Here is a 24,921-nt window from a genome sequence, read left to right on the forward strand (position 1 = left end):
GGTGATGCCTTTAACAGTTAAAGGCTGTTAAAGGCAGGTAACAGGTATAATGGTGGCAATGGCCTGGTGTTAAAGGGTTCAAACTGATCGGAAATAGTGTGACAGAGCCATTAGTTTGCTCTGAATTTGGAGGTAGATTTGTCAAGCTACACCATACTGCCAACAGTATTCACTCGCCTGCCTTCACACACACATGAACCTGAGTAACATCGTCCAGAGGCTTTAATATGATGTGGGCCCACCCTCTGCAGCTACAACAGCTTCAGCTCTTCTGGGAAGGCTTTCCACAGGTTTAGGAGTGTTTATGGGAATTTCTGACCATTCTTCCAGAAGCACATCTGTGAGGTCAAACACTGATGTTGGAGAGAAGGCCTGGCTCACAGTCTCCGCTCTAATCCATCCCAAAGGTGTTCTATCAGGCTGAGGTCAGGACTCTGTGCAGGCCAGTCAAGTTCTTCCACACCAAACTGGCTCATCCATGTCTTTATGGAGCTGCTTTGTGCTCTGGTGCAGACAAGTACTGTTCCCCTGGCAACCACCAAACCCAGACTCCTCCCTCAGGTTGGCAGATGGAGAAGTGTGATTCATCCCTCCAGAGAACACGTCTCCACTGCTCTAGAGTCCAGTGGCGGCGTGCTTTACACCACTGCATCAACACTTTACACCACTGCATCAACACTTTACACCACTGCATCAACACTTTACACCACTGCATCAACACTTTACACCACTGCATCAACACTCTGCACTGAGCTTGGTGATGGAAGGCTTGGATGCAGCTGCCATGGAAACCCATCCATGAAGCTCTCACTGTTCTTGAGCTGATCTGAAGGTCACATGAAGGTTGGAGGTCTGTAGTGACTGAAAGTTGGTGACCTCTGTGCACTATGACCCTCAGCATCCTCTGACCCCACTCCGTGATTTTGTGTGGCCTACCACTTCATGGCTGAGTTGCTGTTGTTCCCAATCACTTCCACTTTGTTATAATCCCACTAACAGCTGACTGTGGAATATTTAGCAGTGAGTGGACTTGTTGCACAGGTATCATCCTATCACGGTACCATGCTGGGATTCACTGAGCTCCTGAGAGCGACCCATTCTTTGACTGATGTCTGTAGAAGCAGTCTTGGTTTATACACCTGTGGAAGTGACTGGAACACCTGGATTCAGTGATTTGGATGGTGAGTGAATACTGTTAGCAGTATAGTGTACATTTCAGCTGGCTCTACAAATTTGTTACTTTTTCCTACTAAGTAACATGGGTACTTTGATTGCCATGGCTTTGTTCACACCAGATTGCAGAAATTGGGTACCCTAACTATGTTGATGCAGCATATCTCCCCTCAAATATACAACAGAACTGTTACAGCCACAATCAGCCACAAACAGCACCTTGAGGTGACTGTGGCTGATTTGGCGCTATATAAATAAAATTGAATTGAATTGAATTGAATGTTGCAGCATGCAGCTATTAAAATTTGCACTTAAATACTGCTCAACATCTTCCACTGCTGTACTTCAGTAACACTGAAGTACATTTTGACCTCTCCAAAGTTTTACTTTGCTATGGCCTTATCAGTCTGTGGTATGCTAGGGAACATAGTTATTTGATCCTGTGGTGAATTTTTAAGTTTGCTCACTTACAAAGAAATGAACAGTCTCTCTCTTTTTTTTTAATGGCAGTTTCATTTTGACTGCGAAAAACAGAATATCAACCAAAAAACCCCCACATTACATTAAAGTTATAAACTGATTTGCATGTCATTGAGTATTTGATCCCCAAGCAAAACATGACTTAGTACTTGGTAGAGTATCCCTTGTTGGCAAGCACCGCAGGAAGACATTTTGTGTAGTTGATCACCAGGTTTGCACATATCTCAGGAGGAATTTTGGCATACTCCTGTTTATAGAAACTCTTTAAGTCCTTTAGGTTTCTTAGCTGCCACTAGGAAATTCGAAGCTCCAGCTGTCTCCACAGGTCTGGAGCCCGGCTAGGCCACTCCATGACCTTGATGTGCTGCTTCCTTTGCCTTGGCAGTATGTTTGGGTCACTGTCATGCTGGAAGACCCATCAATGATCCATCGTTAATGTTCTGGCTGAGGGAAGGAAGCTTTCATTCATCATTTTGTGGTATGTGGCCCCGTCCATTGGTCCCTCAATGCAGTGAAATCATCCTATACAAACAGCCCCAGAGCATGGTGTTCTTTGGGTCATACTCAGCATTTCTCTTCCTCCAAACACAGCAGGTCGAGTTGATGCCAGAAAGCTCAATTTTGGCTTCATCTCACAACAAGTCTCTCTCTCAGGTCTTCTCTGAATCACTTAGATGTTCACTGGCAAACTCAAGGCAAGCCTGTACATCCGCCTTCTTGAGGAAGTGAGGCTTGTGGGAGCTGCAAGATTTCAACCCATTAAGAGTTTGTGTGTTGCCAACGGTGTTATTCATGACTGTGGGCTCAACTGCCTTCATATCATTAACAAGCTCCTCCATATAGTTTTGGGTCGATCCACCACCTTTCTTAATCATCCTCACCCTGTGACGATCTTCTGTGGAGCTCCAGACTGAGGGAGATGGATGGTCATTTTATAATTCTTCCAAATAATCACACCAACAGCTGACACCTTCTCACCAAGCTTCTTGCTCATGGTCTTGTAACCCATTCCAGCCTTGTGCAGGTCTACAGTCTTGTGCCCGAGGTCCTTTGACAGCTCTTTGGTCTTGCCCATGGTGGTGGAGAAGTGAACAGGTGTGCTTTATAAACACGTGTTAAGATCAGGAGTATCTGTGATTGACTGACTGATTGTAATCTGTGTATTACATGGGCATGCAGCCAATGTAATGGAAGCCAGAATTCTGGCTGGGTTGTAGGGGATCAAATTCTTATTTCACTCAGTGACACGCAAATCAATGTGTTTTTCATGGATTTCTGGTTGATATTTTTGTTTTTGAAACTACCATAAAATCAAAGGCCAAAGACACTCCAGAAACTATCTCTGCAGGTTGAAACAATAATATAACAGATGACTGTTGAGTCTATGTAAAAGTCATGGGGCTTTCAAACACTACACATCAGGTTGCTCATTGCTATAGAACATGACAACAACATACAGAACAATAAAGTTGTAAAATTGTCACCAAAAGGTTATAAATAAATAAATAAAGTCAAAGAATAAAATTGCATCTAAGAATCTGTATTAATTAATCAATCAATTAATTTATGCTCATTCAAACACGAAGACTTCAGACATTAAACATCTTTAGATCCTACTACTACTACTACTACTACTACTACTACTACTACACCAAGTTCCAAGAGATATTCCAGGAATTGTGATGCCATTTTCCAGAGATCTGACTGGTCAGCAGGCATTAATTTCATACCTGCTGATCTCTAATCTGGAACTGCTCACAGCATAAGTTACCATGGCAATGTACTCTGGTAAGAAGTAAAACATTGTAGTACAGGAAATACTGGCAGCCAGCAGTGCTACCCCTCAGTTTCCTGGCAGTACTAGAATCTTTAGATGCCACGAATCCCCTGAAGTACAACTACAGTTGGATATTCTTGTATGACCATAGGGGTTTCTGACTAATATTCTGCTCCACTTGATAACATGTTAGCTTTTATGTGTTATATACCATGGAAATAAGATTAAAAGCTGAGTTACTAGAGTGACTAATCAGATGAGCTATTACAATTCTTAGACCCATTTTATCCATCCCAAAAGGCCTGATTGTTTGTAAGTGAAACACCTTTTTGCTGGGTGGTCATAAAAACGAGAAGACAAATTACTAGTACATTAGCTGTGTGATATTTTACCTTAAACATGCAGCACAGTGTTCATCACAAAAGAATGAGAAATGTTTCCAGGTTGAAAAACAATGAAGGTTCTTGGCACACAGGAGGCGATGAATATGATCGGTCTGTGTGCAATAACTGACACCACAGTGCTTTGTGGACTTTGAATGACCAGGCAGTGATTCTGTCTTCATACGTTTCACCAGGTGTTCAAGAGTGTACCTACACTGTTGTCGTTCTCACGTTATCGTGCTCACAATGTTAGGTGTATACACTGCCCACGCGCTCAGCCACCTGGCCGGCCGACGACAGTCAGTCCACTGCCCTCCCTACTAGACATCTCTATACCGCCACAGGTATGTCATCTGGACCAGCTCCCTTTACATCCTTCAGTCTCTTCATAGCCCTCACTTCCTCCTTCGTCTGCACTTCCTGATTCACCAACTGTCCTCCATTCGTCCTCTTCTCCTTCATTTTCTACATTCATCAGCTCCTCAGAGTCTGCCTTCCATCTTCTCACCACACTCTCTTCACTTGTTTGCACATTTCCATTTCTGTTCTTAACTATCCCGCTGCACATCCTTTCCAGCTCAACGCTACCTAATAATAAATAAATCAATAATAAATTTTTGCACGCATTTCCCATTTTCCTAACAAAACACAAAGAAACAGGTGGGTGGCTCAACACTTTTGCACAGTCATAGTAGGTCACACCAATAGCGTGCCAAGTCTGCTTTTCGGACCAATGAAGAAACAGCTGTGGGGCAGTATGTTTGTGAAACAGTCGGTCTCAGAGTGCAGTGGTGCCATTTTTGGCTGCAGTTTAACTCTGTTTAACCATTGGTCCATCTGCTTATCCATTTTCTTAACTGCTTATCCAGTTATGGATCCGGGGTAGGCTGGAGTCTATCCCAGCTTCAATTCAATTCACGTAGTGCCAGATCATAACAATAGATGTTGTGTCTAAAAGCCCCATAATTCTCACTGAGATGTAAGGGAAAATGTGCACATAATAAATACATTTGCTGAGCTTCTTATCCTTTAAATATCACTATTTAAGTCTCTTCAGCTAGGCTATGCAGCTACTGCAGCCTTGCATGGTATCAAAACAGGACGTGTGGGTGAGAATGCAGCTGGTCCTTCTGCATAATTAATGATGGTTTGATTTACAATGGACAGGGAGTGGCCCAGCTGCTGACCATGTCTCTTCTTCCAGTTAACGTACTGGAATGAGATGAATGATAAAGGTTGCTCTTCTTACTATTCTCAGGATGACATGCTTTCAGAAGTGCTTCAACATGGCCCTCATCTGCCAGTTGGCAAATGCCAAAACCAAAATAGAGAAGCGGTATTTAGATATGTGGTTAAAAATAAGGCAGCTCACCATGCAAAGGACAAAAAGACGCTGTCCATTTTCACACCGAGTCAGTGGGGAGCCACTGAGACATCAACAAGCGCACTAACTCACAGTCACATAGTACATATTGTTGATGTAGTTTATGAACACTTGGATTATTGTGATAGCACAGGTTGTTGTTCCCCTCAGCAGTCTTCTCTAAAACATGGTTATTAATGCAGTTTTACACAAGTAACTGTCTATTTACCAGACACGGTGCTGCGCCTTTAATTACTAACATTCAGGTGTTGAGGCAGAGAGGAGTACACCAGAGCTGTCCAACAATTAATACTCAGATATAATCAAGCCTAAAATCAGGTTAGAGACTCGTTAACAGTCTCAGTACCAGCTTTGCCTGTTCCTGCTGACACACAGCTTCACACAGCACTGCAAACTAAAGAAAGGGAAAAACCCACCACTGCTCAGTTTGTACACAAGATGCCATGACACTAAAATAGAGCACAAAACTGCAATGACACAATGAGCCCACTGACAAACCTGGGGGGGGGGGGGGGCAAGAACATAAACCTAAGGAAATGAAAAGTTTGTTCCTCTACAAAATAAGAGGCCAGCAGCACCTGTGTGAACCTAGAGTCACAGTGAATCTGTCCTGCTGTGTGGCACAAGTTGGTGGTCGCGAGTGTGATAGAGTCTGTGACACTAACTGTAACAGCACTGCATTGTTTATGATATATTTGTAATTTTATATATCATTGTAAATATGGGTGTATTAACTACAGTTGTGACAATACTAGAGTTTCAAACTTGAAAATACCCAGTAACATTTTCAATACTTCAGGCAATTATATATATATATATATTTATTGGTTGGAAAAATGGACCGTTAAAGTTATATCTGCAGCAAACCTGATGAAAAGTTTTGAATGAAGTATGTGTTTACTACCACATTTTAAATAACCTTATGCAAAATGTAAAAGCTGATAGCTAAATAAGTGCCATTTCATAATTATGTGATTCATAATCCGATTGGTCGACTAATCGTTTCAATAGTCTATGACTAATCGACTATCAAAATAGTCGTTAGTTGCAGCCCTATTTTGTAAAATAAAGATTAGAACTGGTATTCAGCTCCAGGTGTGTCTGTTTCCTGTGCTTCTGCTAACTTATATTTGGGTACTGGGTACAGTGTTGGCTAGTTGCTGGTACTTTTCTCAACTTCAACCTGTCACTTTAAGACACACGACACTTTTTAGACACAATTAGTAGCAGCACTGCTGCCGTAGCTCCAACATTAATATTACTGTTACATTTTAGCAGCTACCTAAAAGATAACAACTTGCTAACATTAATGTGTGCAGCAGTCAGGTTAACACGCTAACTGCTGAAACAGGACCTTCACTCAAAGACTTGATGAAGACCGGGGTGACAGTGACATGCTTCACCAAGTCTGATATGCTGCTGCTCATGTGTTCAGCTGCTAGAGGGGATGGGCTGTGTGCCTTCCTGTTGTGTGAAGTTGTGTGTCAGCTGGAGGAGGTAAAGAATGCACTGTTGGTATAAGTACTGTTAAAAATGAGGTTCTATTCTGATAGTGGGATACTCTGACAACCCTACTCAGTACATATATTGCCTATGGTACATTGTGTTGGACAAGTATCGTAAGTACGGTCATGTTTTCAGAGTTCTGGTATTGAAAGGTACTCGGAGTATTGAGTCCGGTGATCTCCCCGACAGCAGACGGGACCGTGAGTGCAGAGCCGTCCCTGTACAGCTGAGCGGGGCTGTGTCAGCCTCATGGATGTAAACATCAGCTCATTTCGTATATCTTAGATGGTTTTAGACCCAAGATCCAACCATTGAACTAGCTACCTCATTGATACTGTTTGTAGATTTTACACAGCCTGAAACAGTTAGCAGAACTTTACGTTTACGATGTTTCAGGCAAATGTTTTAGTTTAGTGTTTAGCTAACATCATGATGCTAGGCTGCCGTTCTCTCTGGCTGGCTCAGAGCGGGTGGTGCCTGCAGCAGAAATGATGTTAGGTGGTTGGCATGTCAGAAGACGAGTAAGCCTCTCAACTGAATTAGGTGAAAGTATGAACTTTAACTCCAAATCATATTCGGTTACTAATGTCTAGTACTGAGAGCTGACCACACGCTGAAAAAATATCGTCACTCGTACGAATACAAGAATGGAGCCAATCAGTTTAAGAGACAGCGTGGTGTTGGTGTGATTCTGGCCCAGCTGCCGACAATATTACAGGTCAGGGACGCCAATGCCACCTTACAATTCCCACATCCACTTGGAAGTGGTGTCACAGCTGAGTTAGTGTTGGAAAAGTACAAAAAACTAAATTTGTTTTGTTTATTAGCCATTCATGCATCACTATCAATACAGAATAATACACATGGTTTTTATGCTTAAAAAAAGCCCTGCAGCACATTGATGGACAGAGTGTGGGCAGGCCTCTGCAGGTCGCTCATTTAGGCCTCTTTCCCACCAACAGGGTTCCGGAGCCCGTGCCGTAATTTGAACCGTTAGGCGGGTTTTCCACCGCTGAAGCACTCGGTGCTCGGCGGAAAAACGGGTTCAATTCCGGCCCCACAAACGAGCTGGTCTGGAACCAGGAACGCGTGCTGAAAGCGTCAGAAGGGCGTGACTCTGCCGTCTCAACATCAAGTTTTCTACCATATTACATGTGGATTACAGGAGAAAAGAGAAGCAATTTTCACGGCTGTGAATCAGGTTGGGCTCTAAGGCTGAACTTGCTGCTTTGTATCAGTTCATATCACAGATAAAAGGACACAAAGTGCGTACTTGTCGTCTTGCTCTAATCGCTTCGGCTTCCGTGTCCAGACGAGGACCCGCCCACACTCACAGAAACGTGGTGGGAACGCGGGCCCGTTCTTAAGCGTTGCGCCGGTTCATTGGGAACAGCACGGGCACTGGTGCACGAACCGGGTCCTCGGCGGTGGGAAAGTAGCATTAGTGCGTCACAAACACACAACAGGAACAGGACCGATGAAAAGTTTTGTAGTCTTTGTTTTTTACTGTTGTATTTATTTATTTATTAGGAATGTGCGCGACTACAGAAGACTAATCATCACTATTGTTGCTAGTCGGTACCAGATGTTCTAGTCGGTTAGACTAATTATTAAGGTTTTAATTGATGCTCAGTGCCATAAATGCTTGTTCTAAATATTATGCAGCCATCTGCCACCAGATGGAGCTGCAGCCCTGACATCATTATAGAAAAATGACATAACTCTGTTAATGTTGGCCTGATAATTAGATCTAATTAGTTATTTCACAACGTACCTGCACAGGTATAAATGCAGCAAGAACATCGGCCACTTACGTAGGCTACATCGTAGCTCTGCAAACACCCAGCACTGAGGTCTGAATCAAGCTGGGGGAGGAGGCTGGGGGAGAGGGAGGTCTGGGCTGCACTGCTCAGGCTGTGACCCCGAGACCCCGCCCCGGATCAGAGGAAGAAAATGGATGTTTGCATTCTTTTATTATCATTTTAGATTTGAACTTTTATTGAGATGCGTGTTGTGAATTTTAGAAGGAGCATCAGTCATGCACGGCACTTTTACGTTTTTCGGATGTTATTTTCTCATATTTTAATGATGCATAAACATCGTTTGCAGTCATGCATCTTCATATATTTGATGGGCATTAAACAGTCCTAAAATGTAACACGATATCTGAGTGTTTCTTACATTTGGTTCTTAGACTAAATTTTCCTTGTTAGTCGACTAAGAAATTAGTCACCAGGAACACACACACATATATTATAAAGTATATATATATATATATATATGCACACACACACACACACACACACACACACAGTATATATATATATATATATATATACTGTGTGTGTGTGCATATATATATATATATATATATATATATATATATATATATATATATATATATATATATATATATATATGCACACACACACACACACACACACACACACACACACACAGTATATATATATATATATATATATATATATATATATATATATATATATATATACTGTGTGTGTGTGTGTGTGTGTGTATATATATATATATATACACACACACACACACACACACACACACACACACACACACACACACACACACACAGTATATATATATATATATATATAAAGCAGTGCTGATTAGAAATCCTGGCAGGTCAACATGTGATCACGTGTCACTCTTCAGCATGAAGCTCTTCTGCTCGTCTGTTTCTAAACGGCTCGATGAGAACGTCAGAGATCCGTGTTGAACGAAGGACCTACAGAGGTTTAAAGTGTGTGTGCGTGCTCGTGTTGTGCGATAAGGTAGAAACAGTGATCCAATGTGGGACTGTTGTGGTGCTCTAGGTCCTGGCCTGCTTACAGATATGGCACTCCTGGGGGGGAGGGGGGGATATCTGCCTAGTACTGAGAAATCTGCAGAGTCTCTTTAAGAGACTGAGAGGCAGTCACAGCACTTCCTCAATCTGCCCCCCCCCCACACACACACCCCCACCCCCGCCTGCACTGCCATTGGTTGAAGCTCCTCCTTTCTCTCTCAGCTGATTCGCTGTTGGTATCTAAGGGCTGGCTGGCCAGCACTCTATAAATAAACCCAGTGCTGTCTCAGCAGCCAGGCTACAATACTCATTAGCTACTTCTCTCCTCTTCTGCTTCTCTCCTGCTAAGCAAGTAGCTTCCAATAGCAGGCCTGGCTCTCAGCAACAGTCTGACATACTCTCCCCTAGCAACTCAACCTACCCTACCAGCCGCTTTCTCCTCCCCCTCTCCTCCTCGTCATCTTTCCTGGTTTCTCAAATCTCACTCCCTCTTAATAATATGCCTTCTTTTCTACTTATCCATCCATTCATCCTCCACTCCAAGATTTCCTGCTTCACAACTCCAGTCAGATGGCTGCTAAGTGTGTCTCAAACAGGGTCATCTTCTCTTTTCCTGACGACTGTTTCATCTCCTCATAGGTGTTGTGTTACTGTATAATGATTGAACAATACTGAGGGGGTAACTCCAGGCAGCACAGCAACGCACAGTACAGTTAGAAGCAAATACTACATGCTACAACAAGCTGCGTGTGCAAGAACAAATACTGTGCCCACAACACTGTAACAACTCTGTAATTACACGTACAGGTAGAAAGAAAGTACACCTTCTTTAACTCTAAAGTTTTATATAACAATAAAAGGAAGCTGGTCCTCAGCAGGGCCCTGAACGGCAAAGCAAGCTCAGCACACCCAGCCTATCCTCATGGTTTCTGGATTCACACACCCTAACAGTGATGATCAGCTGCTTATCAGCGCTTTAAGTTAATCAGGCTTTCCTGATCCAGGTACGAGCACGTTCACCTCGAAGGGCTGCCACCGGCAACGTGTGACCGGTCACACTGATTATCGTCCCGGCAGCTGATTTTACAAAGAAAGAGTCAACTATTAGACCAATATGAAGAGGCTGCACACACAGGCCTAATACAGAAACTGCTGCAGGTAATTCAGCAGTGTGACAGGAAAAGGTGTGTACAGCAGCGTTTTGGTCAGTATGACTGGAAAAGAGCTGCTATATTAATAAAGAGTAGACTATTTAGAACCAGGAAGAAAAGCTGGCAAAAACACCAACTGTGGCAGTGTGGCATTTTTGATGGGTTAAAATTTTAGTTTGATTTCTTTCAGCCCTGATGATGATCAATGGTCTGAGAGCACGGGAAGAAGAAATACAAGAACTCAAACGTAGGCTCAGTCTGACTGACACGAGGACAAAACAGTCACACACACATCACAGCTGCAGGAGGACAAAAGTGTGTGTCTGCAAAATGTTATCAAATAAATCAACTTGCATCTAAGAATCTGTATTTATTACTGATGCTCATTCAGACACCATGAATAAACTTGAGAGCCGTACTATCTGCTCAGAGGTCCCACAGATATTCCAGGTATTGCGGTGCCATTTTCCAGAGATCTGATTGGTCAGTAGGCATTGATACCTGCTGATGTCTAATCTGAACCATTCACAGCATAAGTTACCATGGCAGTGTACTCTGGTAAGAAGTAAAGCACCTTCGTAGTACAGAGAACACTGGCATTCTTCCACATGTTCGATGCCATGGAAATGACCACAGTGACTAATGAGATGGGCTACTACATTTACATCCAGACCCATGTGATCCAAAGGCCGGCTGTTTGATGCTATCATTGCTGGGAGGCCATAAAATGAAGAGACGAATCACGAGTACATTAGCTGTGTGATGAATATGATCCGTGTGTGTGCGATACCTGACACCACAGAGCTTTGTGGCCTGATCACGCAGTGATTCTGTGTTACTGTTTCCATCATATTTAAGATATTAACTACACTGCTGATAATAACCGAAAGGAATAAGTACTGTTATTTTACTAGGCCTAAAAGAGCTTCACTTCTGCTGATGCTGCCAGGTTATTATTTTAATAATTTACTGAATGCAAATTGGCAAAAAATTTTGGATGTCAATTTGTCAAAAGAGTGAAACAGTGGCGCTGGTATAATAATACATTATACTGTGAGAAACCTGCAAAATAAGAAATGCATGAACTGCATCCAAAGAGACGGGCAGCAGATGCAGCTGAGCCTCAGGATGACAATCCCACCTGAGTAAATACACCTGTGGGGTTTAAAGATTCTGTGTGACCTCTTTCTTGAGCTATTACATTTACATTTTCAGTAAACTTGACCTCTGACCTTGAGGTCAAGGTCGCTGAGATTCACACTTGTCCGAGATTTTGACCGCTACATGGTAACAATTTGAAAATCCCACGTCGCTTTGTTGCTGAGTTACGGTGTCATCATTTCTAATTATACTGTCATTAACTTTAACATGCAACTGCAGCCTGTCCGTCTGAGCTCTGCAGGGTCTCATCTCAGGGTGAACTTGCTGGGCCGTCCACTCCTGAGAAGACGGACAACTGTCTCTACTGTTTCCACCTGTGAGTAATCTCTCACTGTAAGTGATGGACTTCAGATTGTTTGGAAATGACCTTTTAACCCTTCCCATAATGAGGGGCAGCAGCAATTAGTTAGCTGTTAAAGCACACACACACACACACACACACACACACACACACACACACACACACACACACACACACACACACACACACACACACACACCTGAATGCTCCAGACCAGTAAACTACCAAACCCTCTGCTTTTATAGAAGTGCTCCTACATGCTGGTTATCAGTTCATCAGTGCAGCTGCTGCTGACACCTCCTATGGAAGCAGGAAGGGGGACCTGTTAAATAAATGAATGGCATGCTGTAATATGTCATATGTTGTTGTTCATCTGAGGCTATACTCAATTTTCTGAGTTTGATCCGATTATCTCTGCGTATGCTGCGATGACAGGCTGATTTAACTTGCTGAGCCACGAAAAATGTTGCCAACACATTGACAAAAATCAAACAGCACATGCTTTGGACCTGCACAGTGATGACTGACAAAATTACTACCATAATACAGTAAATCATAGGACCTACCAAGTATCTCATGGTCCACAGGTTTCCTTCATAGCATGAATAAATTCAAACCAGAATACTATGTTGAACCAGTCTCCTAGTGACACAAGAGTCCTGCAGACTTGTACTCTGAGTGGGGCTGCAACGATTCCTCGAGTAACTCCAATAATTCGACACAAATTTGTTGCTTCGATGCTTCGTTTAAACTCTGCGGCTCAGGTGTCTCCAGGTGAGCGTTTCACCCTCATTAGCAGCATTAAGTTCTCCTTTAACTCCGAGCGGATCATCGCCGACACCTTTTTCCAAACCCCCACTGCTCTCTACACAGCAGCTTTATATGGCAGTGATGGCTGCAGTCAGCAGGGCTGAATACCTTATTATATCTGACATTACTGTACTCGTGATTATTCGTCTGTTATTATCTATGAAGGACGTGTTTTCTTTAAAAATATGATGTTAATATGACCTGTAAATACAGTGAAAGGCTTTAATGTGTGACAGATGTTTGCAGTTACACTATTGAAAACACTGAGCAGACCTCTTTAATATTTACTGTTACTCATTAATGAGACAAAAGTATTTATCTGATTACCTGATTAATGGATGGAATAATCAGTAGAATACTGGATTATTGAATAATCAGTGGTTGCAGCTCTAACTCTGGGTGCTTGAGCTGAAGGAAACTTGTTTCTGTTCATGAAGATGCCTCAGCGTGTTTGACCAGCTTTAAGCTCAGCTGATAGAGCAGTGTAGTGTGGGGCCACACTGAGGGACATGCACAAAGCAAGCAGTCTGGCTCTCAGTACATGGGTCACCTGCTCCAGCACACGAGCCACAGAAGCTGCCACAACATTCATTTTTAGTCTAAAAAGTTTGCTATAATTCTGATTTTTCATTTCTTATTACAAGTCAAATCATCAGTTGTATAGTTAAGCAGAGAAAAGCAACATGTCACTGTCACTGTGTTTAAAGTTTGCTGGGCTGTATTTGTACCATTGTTTGCACCATGACACCAACACAAAGTTCTTGCTTGTGTAAAACAATAAACAAATGTAATGAACCTAAATGATGACGTCTACATTTCTGACAGGAAGGTTGTTTGACATGATGTCCTGCTGTACGGTTTTAAAAAGTCTGAGGTGGCTCTGATAATGCTAATCCAGTGTTTTGGTCTAACTCATTGTCCGTACTTCCTCCACAGACTGGCTTTAATGAGAAAGTGCTGCCCTGACGTGAGGCTGAGTCTTGTTATTACTGATCTTGGTTTGAAGGTGGACAGTGATTTGAAATTGGACGGCCAAACGAGCGCTGTGGTTGAGTCCAGTTTTTATCAGAAACTCCAAAGAGCAAGCACATGACCTCTGACCTCACCACTGGCTGCCGGCTGATTTTAGGGTCCATTTTAAAATTCTTATGTTTGTCTTGAAATCTTTGCACAGTCTTACCTCTCTGAGCTTCTTCACCCCTACAGATCTTGTGGGTCTCTCAGGTCAGCAGACCAGAATCCAGAATCCATCCATCCATCCACCCATCCAGCCACCCAGCCAGCCAGCCACCCATCCACCAGCCAGCCAGCCACCCAGCCAGCCAGCCAGCCACCCAGCCAGCCAGCCACCCAGCAGCCAGCCACCCAGCCACCCACCCAGCCAGCCAGCCAGCCAGCCAGCCACCCAGCCACCCAGCCAGCCACCCAGCCAGCCAGCCACCCCAGCCACCAGCCAGCCACCCAGCCATACACCAGCCACCCAGCCACCACCCATCCACCCATGCATCCCATCCACCATCATCCATCCATCCCCATCCATCCATCCATCCCATCCATCCACCCATCCACCCATCCATCCATCCACCCATCACCATCCATCCACCATCCACCATCCATCCATCCACCCATCCCTCACCCATCCATCCACCCATCCATCCATCCACCCATCAGCTCAGAGGGGACAGGCCTTTCTTTGTTGTTGCTCCTAAATTATGGCATGACTTGCCTTTGCATGTTAGAGGCCTGTTCACTGTCCACTTTTAGAGTTCGTCTTAAAACCTCTCTTTTTTCCCCGGCTTTCAACCCCAGTGAGACCGAGTATTAAACTGTGTTTTTAAACTTGAAAGACTTTTTTTGTATGTTTGAATGTACAGCACGCTGTGTCAGCTGTTACAAAGTGCTTTTATAAATAAAGACAGGATGGGATGATCAGTCCCATCTGCTTTCCTAAAGCAGTCAAACGTGCTTTAAAGTTCATTAGGAATGCCATATTTGTAAATCCTTCCTGAGGTCTCTGGCTTTTCCCCATGGAAGCACGTGACCCTTTCCATCATTTGGCCCTGCATCATAAATGGAGAATGGAACCGCAGCATCAAACATGATCACCTGACTCTGGCAGCTTCATCATTATTAGGGGTTGTTGGGAATCTGAAAGCTTCAGCTAGAGTAGAACAGATTATCTCTGTATAAAAGTCTGTTTGTCCTTATCTGTGCTTTGGTCCTGACCGGTTTCTTTCACAGTGCAGAAGTGAAGAGTAGACAGGAAGGAGAGCGGGGGAAGGCACACAGCAAAGGGCTGGGGGTTGGACTTGAACCCAGGCCACCACCGTTCAGCTGTACGGCTTACAGTCACCAGTTCAACCAGTGAGCGAAACTGGTTACTTTAATGGTGACACCACTGAAGTCTGAGTTAAGACCAGGATGATGTACTCGATACAACCTGTAGCTCCAAGTTCTTTCATTTAAGAGGAAGTCACAACATACAGAGAAAAAGCAACACAACGACAAAGAAGCCAATTTTTGTCTAAGTCTACGTTTGGAAATAGTAAAAAAATGAGGTACCGTGAGTCCTGTAGCCCAAAGCTCTGAATGATCATGGTGATAGGTCGCCATAATACCAGCAGAATGTTTAATGATGAGCTCTGACACAAATAACAAGGACAGCTGGAGTACAATGAAATCTATACACATTTGTAAAACCTCAAGCAAGTATTGTTATAAGAGACTCGTCATACTGTGTGTGTCACTAGTGCAACAATAGTTATGGATTTCATTTCTATGAAAGTTGTATATAAGCAATACAACTGGTTCAAAAAGTAGTCTCAGAGGCACACCATACACAACAAATGACAGAAAAACAAACCAGCTGTTTACAGACGTACAGTCACCCAGCACCTGAATGTGTCCAAAACCACAACGCACTGCAAACTATACTTCATCAAGCACCACCTGCATCAATAACAATAATAATAATTTTTATAGTGCCTTTCAAGAAACCCAAAGATGCTGTACAGAGTAAATAAACAAAAATAAATAAGAGAGATTAAAGGCCTTTTTGAGCGAGTGTAAAGTATGTAGCCGATGACCCAAGCTGCACCATCACAGCGTCGGTGTGTTTGTGAATGTTCCATAAAACTACTTACACATAGAACAAAAACGTGCTTGTATGAATTCAGTTCAATTTATATACCACCAAATCACAACGGCCAACTCCAGGTGCATTACACTGTAAGGTAAAGATCCCACAATAGTACAGAGAAAACCCAACAGTCAGACGACCCCCCACGAGCAAGCCCTTGGTGACAGTGGGAAGGAAAAGAACGATGTGGCAGCATATTTATTATTTTCCAATCAAAAGATACTGAAAGCATGGAAACAACTTTTTAAGAATAATTAGTGAGAGTCCTGCTCGATCAACAGAACCCTTAAACATCAGTTCATTAAAGGACTAAATACGACCGAAGAGGTCCACATACCAAAGTGAACACTTACTCTTTCATTTTGGATCAATGTGTTAGATCATCATCAAAACAAACAAACAAAAACAAAACACAGTGATGTGCTGCACATCACTGCTACAGCAAACAGTACGATACAGCGCAGCCCTACTGGATGGTGTTTTCCTTCACTGCGTTACATATCTGTTGGTGGCAAGTATCTGGAGGTTCTCCAGGAAAAATACCAACAGAGTTTGAGAAAAACAAATATGCCACCTACAGGTCATTCTGGGACTAAAAAATGATTCCTCTGAAACGGCTTCAAAAATACAAAAAAACATTCATCTATTGTCATTTTATTGAAAACTATGCTGTCACAGAACATGGCAGCTATAGAGGAAATGGGCTAAAACAAGCTATCAGCAGACACTGTGCTTGGAGGAGAGCATCACTGCTGAAGTAGGAGCGTCACCGCTTCATATCTCCATAGAACACAGGCGGCAGGTGTGACTTCACCTTTAAAAACACACCTTTTCTCTGTTCTCTGACAGGTTCAGTTTGCATGATTGAGCCATGAAAGCACACACATTACTGTAGCTGCTACAGTTTCCCTTTCTGTTTTATTTTAGTTTTTAATTCAGGGAATTCACATTTTTTATCAAAAAATGGCTTGTTTCAGTTTAATTCTTCATCTGTTTCAGTTTTAGTTGGATTTTTTGTGTTATTGTGATGTGGGTGATATTAGTCACAGAAAGATGTCACAGAAACAGCCCAGTCTGAATAATCATATGCATCAATAGCTCTTGATCCTGGTTCAGCTGATCAATTTGACCACACAAAGACTCAATGAAGACTTCAGATACAAAAGCCTCTAAACGCAACCTCCGTCCAAAATGAGAGACAATATTGAGCAAATGCTTTCCACACGTACTATACGCCAATCAAATAATGTTCCATCAAAACTCGATAAATACCGATCTGCCCAGTCTGAATTATCAATGTGTTGTCAAAAGCCTCTAAATGCCAGCGAAAGCCTTTATGTCCCTAGAACCAATCAGAATGGGAGATTGAATCATGTGACTTCACGCGTTCAACACTGACGATGCACTGAGGAGTTGGCTTTTGTTTCTGGTGATCAGTTTGTAAACTAGTGTTGGTTAGTGTGTCGATAAGCTGTTCGACCAAAGGAAGTAACAGTTGTAACAAGCTGCGCGTTGCTGAACCTGCAGGAGGATCTTTACTGGCTGCCAAGTGAACTCGTGCCCCCCCCCCCCCCCCCCCCCCCCCGCAGGGTCTTTTGTGCTGTTCTGTTATTGTTAAAGTAAATGTACCCTGTGAACCTATAAGAAACCTTTTTATCACAGTCTAATATTTGGGGCTTTCTGCCTTCATTCACACTGGGCAGAGGACGGACTGAAGAGAGTGATGGCACGCAGGTACAGATGAATTGACCCACCCTCCAATCCCAAGAAATGCTGAATCTCCTATTTATTGCTTTTTATCAGTGTTTCCAGGCCCGTCAAAGATCATTCTGCCACGCTTGTGGACTTAGCTGGTTTTGCTGCAAAAACAATTTTTTTTTTTAAAACCTAGGGTAATGACAATATTTTCATTTCTGAAAAAAAGCTATTTGTTCTCTCAATAATAACTTTATCATTGCCTGTAAAATGAAATGACTGAACTTTAACACAGGAGCTTGATTAAACAATGCCCTTTGAAAAGAAAAGTGGCCGGGCGGGCGTGGAGGGTTTTGCATCTGAACTCTTCTAAAATAAATACATTTCCTGTATAGATGTGTTTTTAGTTTTATGTTATTTTAGTTTTGTAAGTGCACAGTGTTGTTTACTTGATGATAATTAATGAAACAGACTGCCATTTATAGAGTGCTTTTGTAAAATGACCATTAAAAGTGACTTCAAACTGCAAACCACCTTTACCTTATTACCCATATTCATAATTTTATGCACTTAAGTGCTTTATCCACCTTGCATTGACACTTACAGTCAGCAGTTAACCAAACACACACACACACACACACACACACACACACACACACACACACACACACACACACACACACACACACACACACTGTGGACTGTGGGAGGAAACATGGCTGACTGTGAGGTAGCAGTACTCACCGCTGCACTGCCAAGTTAGCTTTCATCTTCTTCAGTCTATTGAACTAAATGCTGTTTCACACCTACCTTTGGCTGTTAGTTTTCTTTTAGCTAACTATGGCCCCGTTTACATGGAGATGCTAGAAGAAGGTGAAAACGCTGTAGGTTCCCACTGCCAGGCCACAAGCTGGCAGCATTTGGTTTTTTTGTTTATGCAACACGCACATGCATGGAGGGAAGATCAAAGATCCATTCTTTACAACACGGCCAGTGTGAGAACCTTTGTGTGAACTGACGGCGAGGTGCAAAAACAGGAAAATATGGACTGGGAATCGTGCCACTCAAAGTACGCAGATATTTCGTTCAAAAGACTGAGCAGCACAAGAAGCACTCGTGAATCCGCCATTGCGCCGTTGTTCATCGATTAGTGAAGGCGCAGAAAACTGTAGCGTTGCAACCATAGTGCGCATGTGCGAGTGCCCCGTTTCCAAAATGCATCGTTTTCACTCCGTTTTCATGTAAACGGGAGGCTGAAACACATCAAAACGACACTGTTTCCAGTGGAAACGTTGCCATGTAAACAGGCCTAAATCAGCCTTGATCACAAACTATGAGTAGATATGCCTCAAATTATAAATGGTCTCCCCTAATATTATGCTTTTCAGACATTTGTTTATTGGTAACAGAAGATTAGGTACACTGTATTAGGGCTGCATCATATCAAAATCATCTGTGATAATACTAATATAAATTTTTACGTGATACATAAGTGTAACTTTGCAATATCATTAATACAATGCCATTTATTTTGCCTAGCACACACAACAAGACAGGCCTAGGCATGTCTGAGGGCGAGAAGCGCGTCAGTCTCTAATGAGGATTTTGTTCCTGAAATCGGAGCTACTTTAACAACCTCACAATAAATATGCAAGAAAACGACACACTGGTTTCAGCACTTAAAAGACACGGTCGACACTGTTACTCGTGAATTTCTTTTCTTGTACCCGGCTTATAACATGAAAAGCAATAAACAGATTTTTGAAAAAAAAGACACGGTCGAGTGTGACCGGGCTATGACGGTGTGCAACAGGGTGACACTAGCAGCTGGTGCTGTGTGAACCAAAGGTTAACACATGACTCCACCAAGCATCACTGCAACACCTCAGCCAGCTGCACTGAATATGACAGGAAGAGCAAACAGTCGATGGACATCAGCAGGGACAATTTTGAAAAAGTCGAACCAGGATAGATCGTCCCAGGTGACAACATGCAGCTCCTGGAGGCTTACAGAGTGACCTTACTTTAGCTGTTAGATTAAAATGTTAGGCACTTATAGTTTTGCTGAGAAGTCCGGGGAAACACTGCTCAGGCTACTTTTATGTTTACATTTGACTTGTGCTGAGTCACTGGACATACTGCTTTGTCACTACTGCCAACAGATTCACACTTAGGTGGTCTGTCATTACTAACATATCTATGAAAATGTGCACCGCCCTAAAAATGTAACTACATATTAGCGTTGATGCAGTCTGCATAAGTATGATTGCTGGCATTGCAATGAGCCACATGTGTAGATTCATGCAGTGTAGATTCACTGCATGAGTATAAAGTAAGCAGAAGCATCTGCTTTCCTGATATGTGGAACGATTGCAGCTCGAGAACCGTAGGCTTCAGTAGGCTTCAGCTCCCCTCACCCTGCTCAACTCTGTATTCAGAGTTTTCACAGTTATTTGGTTTAAAATTAAGTCCTAAAGGCAAGCTTCTGGTGCTAGATCTAGACATGGATGAGCTCCACCTGCTGGCTCTGAAGTGAGCAGCCTGGTTTTGTCACAGGCAGAGTTATTCCAGCAGCTGCTTGTTGAGAACTGATCATTATTGTTGAAGGTGAGACTAACCCGTCTTCACTGAACATGAGCCATACGCAGAGCTGAGAAACAAGGCCCAGCTTTCCACTGCAGGGTGCGTTTACAGGTTTGCCCTCAAACACACAGTGATATAGATGTGCTGTTATTTCACATATGCTGTTCTTGCATTGCAAAAACAAAAGAAACCTCAGTGAAAAACACTGACCTGTCTGTATACATAACTTCAGTCCTGCCAACTGTGGAGCATTTGGGAGCAGTGGAAGAATGCATCGAACACAGGAAACAAGAAGAAGAAACAGCTTGCACTGATATTTCAGGAGCACAGTTCTCAAATATCAGCACAACCATTAAGAGGCTTCAGTCCTCGCAGTAAATCTTCAAGAACATAAGTAGCAAGTATTCAGTACATCACCTCTGGTCTAGTCCTCAAGCTTGTGTTTATTAATGTGGGCCCAGCAGAGACTGAGAACTCAGCGGTCTGTGTGTGAACACAACTCATTGTGATCATGTGACAAACAATGAAAGGCTGCACTTTTCTAACACTACACACCAAAGCATTTCTTTTTTTCTCCACTCAACACAGACGTGGCCAACACACACCAGGGCCTGTAGCATTAGCCGTTTCAGACTCACAACACACACAAGTCAACACATGCTCCTAACACACTGCATGTATGCTCTACTACAAACACAACTGCACACATTACTATGCTGTTCAGTGAGGAGGACTTTTGACATTAATGGGACTGTGTGTACTTTGGTGTGTACTGACTCTTGTTCTTGCGGAGCAGGGCTGAGGTGATCCAGGGTTCTGACTGGACCATCCTGGAAGAGGACACAGTCTGGTCTTCCACCGACGATGATGTGACAACCATGGAAACGCTTGGCAAACGTCCAGAGCAGCAGGGAAACACTGTATCAAATGCTCTGACAGACGGGTGGAGCTTGCGTGGGGTCAGGTAACCGTCATCAATCCCAGAGTTTGCTTCAAAAGTTTACATCCAACTAAAAAAAGGAGTGTTGAAATGGTGGGAAACCGACCAACCAATCAAAAGGCACCGTCTTCTCTGGCTTGTTTTTTTCTTCTCTTTTGTGACTGTGGTTTCTAAGGCAACCAAATGGTGTGCAGGCAGCTTGTCTCTCTGAAGTAAAATATAAAGGATGTAATCTCTGTCTTCTGTGGCGTTACACTATATATAGATCTCTCACTGTACATATAGATATATATTCTGTTTCTCTGTGGACATGGGGGGTGGAAGGGAAAGAGTATTTGGTTAGTCAGGTTAGCTTTTTAGGTTGGTTTTGGCAGTTTCATGCATTAATGTGCGCTGGAGGTGTGCACCACTCCAGGTGGCTGGTGACTGATCTTTCAGGTAGTCAAAAGCAAGCTTTTAATCTAATCTAGTGTCTACTGTATTCCAAGTTCAGGCTAAATGTCCTGGGGATAAAGAGTCTCTTTTGACGGGCTCAGTAAGTCCAGGCCAGGTTAAAGCAAACATATGGACCTAGTTCTCCAGCAGTAATCCAGAACAGGGTTTATGTCCAGTACAGACTTTACTAGTGGAACAGAGGACTGCTCATCTTTCCAGGGTCCTTAGACTACATGGTCAGTATGGTTCCAGCAGATTTTTTTAGTATGCAGCAGAATATGTTCATCTAATTGTTGCTGTTTTTCCAGAATACTTGTGAGCTGTGTCAACTAACTGTAAGTGGAACCCGTGCTAACCAGGCTCCACAAGCATACTGCCAGGTGGGCGAGCGAGGTAGGGTGATAGATGGGATGGAAGAGAAGGAGATGGAGGGGAGTTGGGTTTCCAGCTGCCTGCTTTTACCCCATCCCTAAAACTAAAAATAGCTCCAATTACTGGTGCTTTCTGGGAGACTCGTTGCCAGACAGAGTAGGGCAGTGCAGAGTGATGCTATCACTCAGATTAATCCGGTGACACAAACAGCCAGCACCGAGAAAGTCACACAGCCGGTGCAGCCAAAGCTCCACGGAGCCCTGTGTGTGTCTGGTCACCGCTTCCCTTCACACGCCTACTGCAGGAGGTGGCTGCGCTCTGCCAGGGTAAAAAGGCGCCCTTTTATTAGCCCAACAATGTTATCAGACACACAACTAATCAAGTACTTTCTCAAACACCTGTAAACAATCCACTGTAACTTGTTGCTCCAGAGAAAGTTCATCTAACTGTACTTCGGCATTCACGAGTCAGCCGAGCAAAGTGATGTACCGCAAACACTCTTCACCCAACCGCAGACCTCCTTCAGTCCGGATTCAAACCTCCTCCAGTCCGGATTCAAACCTCCTCCAGTCCGGATTCAAACCTCCTTCAGTCCGGATTCAAACCTCCTCCTGCTGGGGTTCAAAGGCAGAGGAGATATCAGAATAGATCCAGGTGCCAAAAATGCTTCCCCCTTGAACAAACGCACGGCACAAGCCGCCGACGGCCTGCGTCACAATAACACGGTCCAGGTAAAGTCTCGGAGGTAATTACTCGCTAGTAAAATCGCAAACGACGACTGAACTGCAACGAGCCAAAACTTCAGAGTCGCCTCGAAGTAAACAAAAGAAACCAGATCCAGAGTTCCTGAGCTCGCTGCCAGACGCCTTCTGATTGCTCGTTGACGGGCCCACCCGTCAGTCTGCTTCCGCTTTCTTCTCTCACACTCACTGTCCTCACACACTTCTCAGGACTGGAGAAATACTTTTATTCCTTCAAGGTGGAAACCTTCTCTGGGGCGACTGTGAATCATTTTCTCGCCCGTTTCCCTCTCCGTGCTTCTCCGTTAGACGGAATCTGTGCTCCTTTCCCGCACGCTCCCCCACCCTGCGATAGGGACTGTACCATGTGCCGGTGATAGGGGTCGGGGCGAGTGTGTCTGGGCAGCCACACGGAGCGCCGATGAAACCGGCACAGATGCGAGCACAGGTTAGAGACTGCCGGCTTTTCACGAGGATTTTCAAATCAACCTCCAGCACTGCTTAGGATGAACTTTATCAACAGCCCAAAGTGTGTTAGCGGTACAGTTAGCTTCCCTCTGACCGAAATAGTCTGCTCCAAGCAAACCTCTCCCGTCCTGTCCATTTATAGTAACAGCGGGATATATATACTGGAAGTTTATACACAGGCATACATGGACAACGTTCACTGAAACGCTGAAAACGACTGATACACGGGACAACACCGTCAACACACTGTTTTACATAACTCCTCTGTCTCATATATATATATATATATATATAGATATATATATATATATATATATATATATATATATATATATATATATATATATATTTGTGTGTGTGTGTGTGTGTGTGTGTAGAAGACATCGCTGATTAACGTTCATCGCTGTTCACACTGTTACACTGCGGAGAGCAGCTTTCCTTAAAACTACAACGACCTCAGTTCGTTTTCTGGGGGCAGAAATCTGCCGGACTGCAGACACAAACAGTGGAAATGACTAATTATGTTTAATTATAAATGAAGTAAAATGGACGAACTGCTACATTTTTGTTGCTACCATGTAACACACAAAGGCTCTTTTTGTTCACTCTTTCTAAATGTTCTAACTTCTCTGTACTCTGGCAGACGGAGCTCTGCCCTCACTGCACGCACACTCCGAAGGCTCTGTTGCTACCCGACGCCATGGCAGCTGCAACGCAATTGGCTGCATAAAGTCCCATCCCCTGCTGTAATTGGGTAGCAGACGGCTCTGTGGGAGGGGCGGTCGGCTTAGTTTCCCTGTGCCTCTTCAAACGGCGCGAGGCAGGAGTGACGCGGAAATAGTTTGAAGATGTCAGGTAGAAATGGAAAGAAGGACAGGCGCACCGAGATGGTGGGGGTGGAAAGGCAGCGGGGGGGAGAGAGGGGCAGAAGGCTCCAGTGAGCACATGGTCACTGAGTGACTCTACAGCTGAGAGGGTTGACTTCTCCTCACAAACCAGCCAAAGCTAAAAGTTGTTCCTGTTGCTATCCGAGCATTCCGGCTAAATCGAGCACAATGCTGCCTGGGAACAGCTCAGCACAGCGTTAGAAACCAGCTGACAGCTCCTCCTCAAATACAGCTGCCCCAAACAAACGTGTCACTGCTGCTACCTTCACAGCTCGTTTCTGTCTTAAATACGGGGCCTCTCCTGCACTCAATATAAGTAATATATAGTTTTAACACCCCAAATGAATCCAGAAGAGAGCTTTGTGGGATCACTCGCCAATAATGAATCACTTTAAATGTAGGACAGACCTTCTGTTTACATCCTGATTGCTGTGTTGGTTTTATGTTCATGTTATTTTGAGATGATACAGCAGATAAGCTTGAATATGTAAAGTAAAGGCTGCACTCACATGTAAATTTGCTTAGAGTGAAAGCTTCCACTGAATTTGTTGTTGAGTTTTGGAAACAAAGCTAAATTTCACAGTAAATGTATCCGAGGTTCCTTCATCGCTCGTGTTTTAGAGGACACACAAAACTCTTCTGAAAAGTTGTGCAAACTGATGAGTATTACTTTATTTATTGTGTCTGTGTAGACTTCACGGTGAGTAAACACAAT

At 43.5% G+C, this 24,921-nt stretch overlaps 1 protein-coding gene across 2 annotated transcripts in view; it reads right to left on the reverse strand.

The window, feature by feature from the left end:
- Nucleotides 1–24,921, reverse strand: part of dyrk1b (dual-specificity tyrosine-(Y)-phosphorylation regulated kinase 1B) — a 92,987-nt gene that overhangs the window by 34,853 nt on the left and 33,213 nt on the right. The window contains exon 1 of one of the 2 annotated variants that reach the window (XM_030724659.1): nucleotides 21,142–23,179. The exons of the other annotated variant lie outside the window; for it this stretch is intronic. Within the exon in view, the coding sequence (XP_030580519.1) occupies nucleotides 21,142–21,244 (103 nt within the window). The 5' untranslated portion in view covers nucleotides 21,245–23,179. Of the gene's footprint in view, nucleotides 1–21,141; nucleotides 23,180–24,921 lie in introns of those variants that run through there. 2 annotated transcript variants of the gene reach the window in all.

Source organism: Archocentrus centrarchus, unplaced genomic scaffold (assembly GCF_007364275.1).
Source record: "Archocentrus centrarchus isolate MPI-CPG fArcCen1 unplaced genomic scaffold, fArcCen1 scaffold_40_ctg1, whole genome shotgun sequence".
NCBI classification, from domain to species: Eukaryota; Metazoa; Chordata; class Actinopteri; order Cichliformes; family Cichlidae; genus Archocentrus; species Archocentrus centrarchus.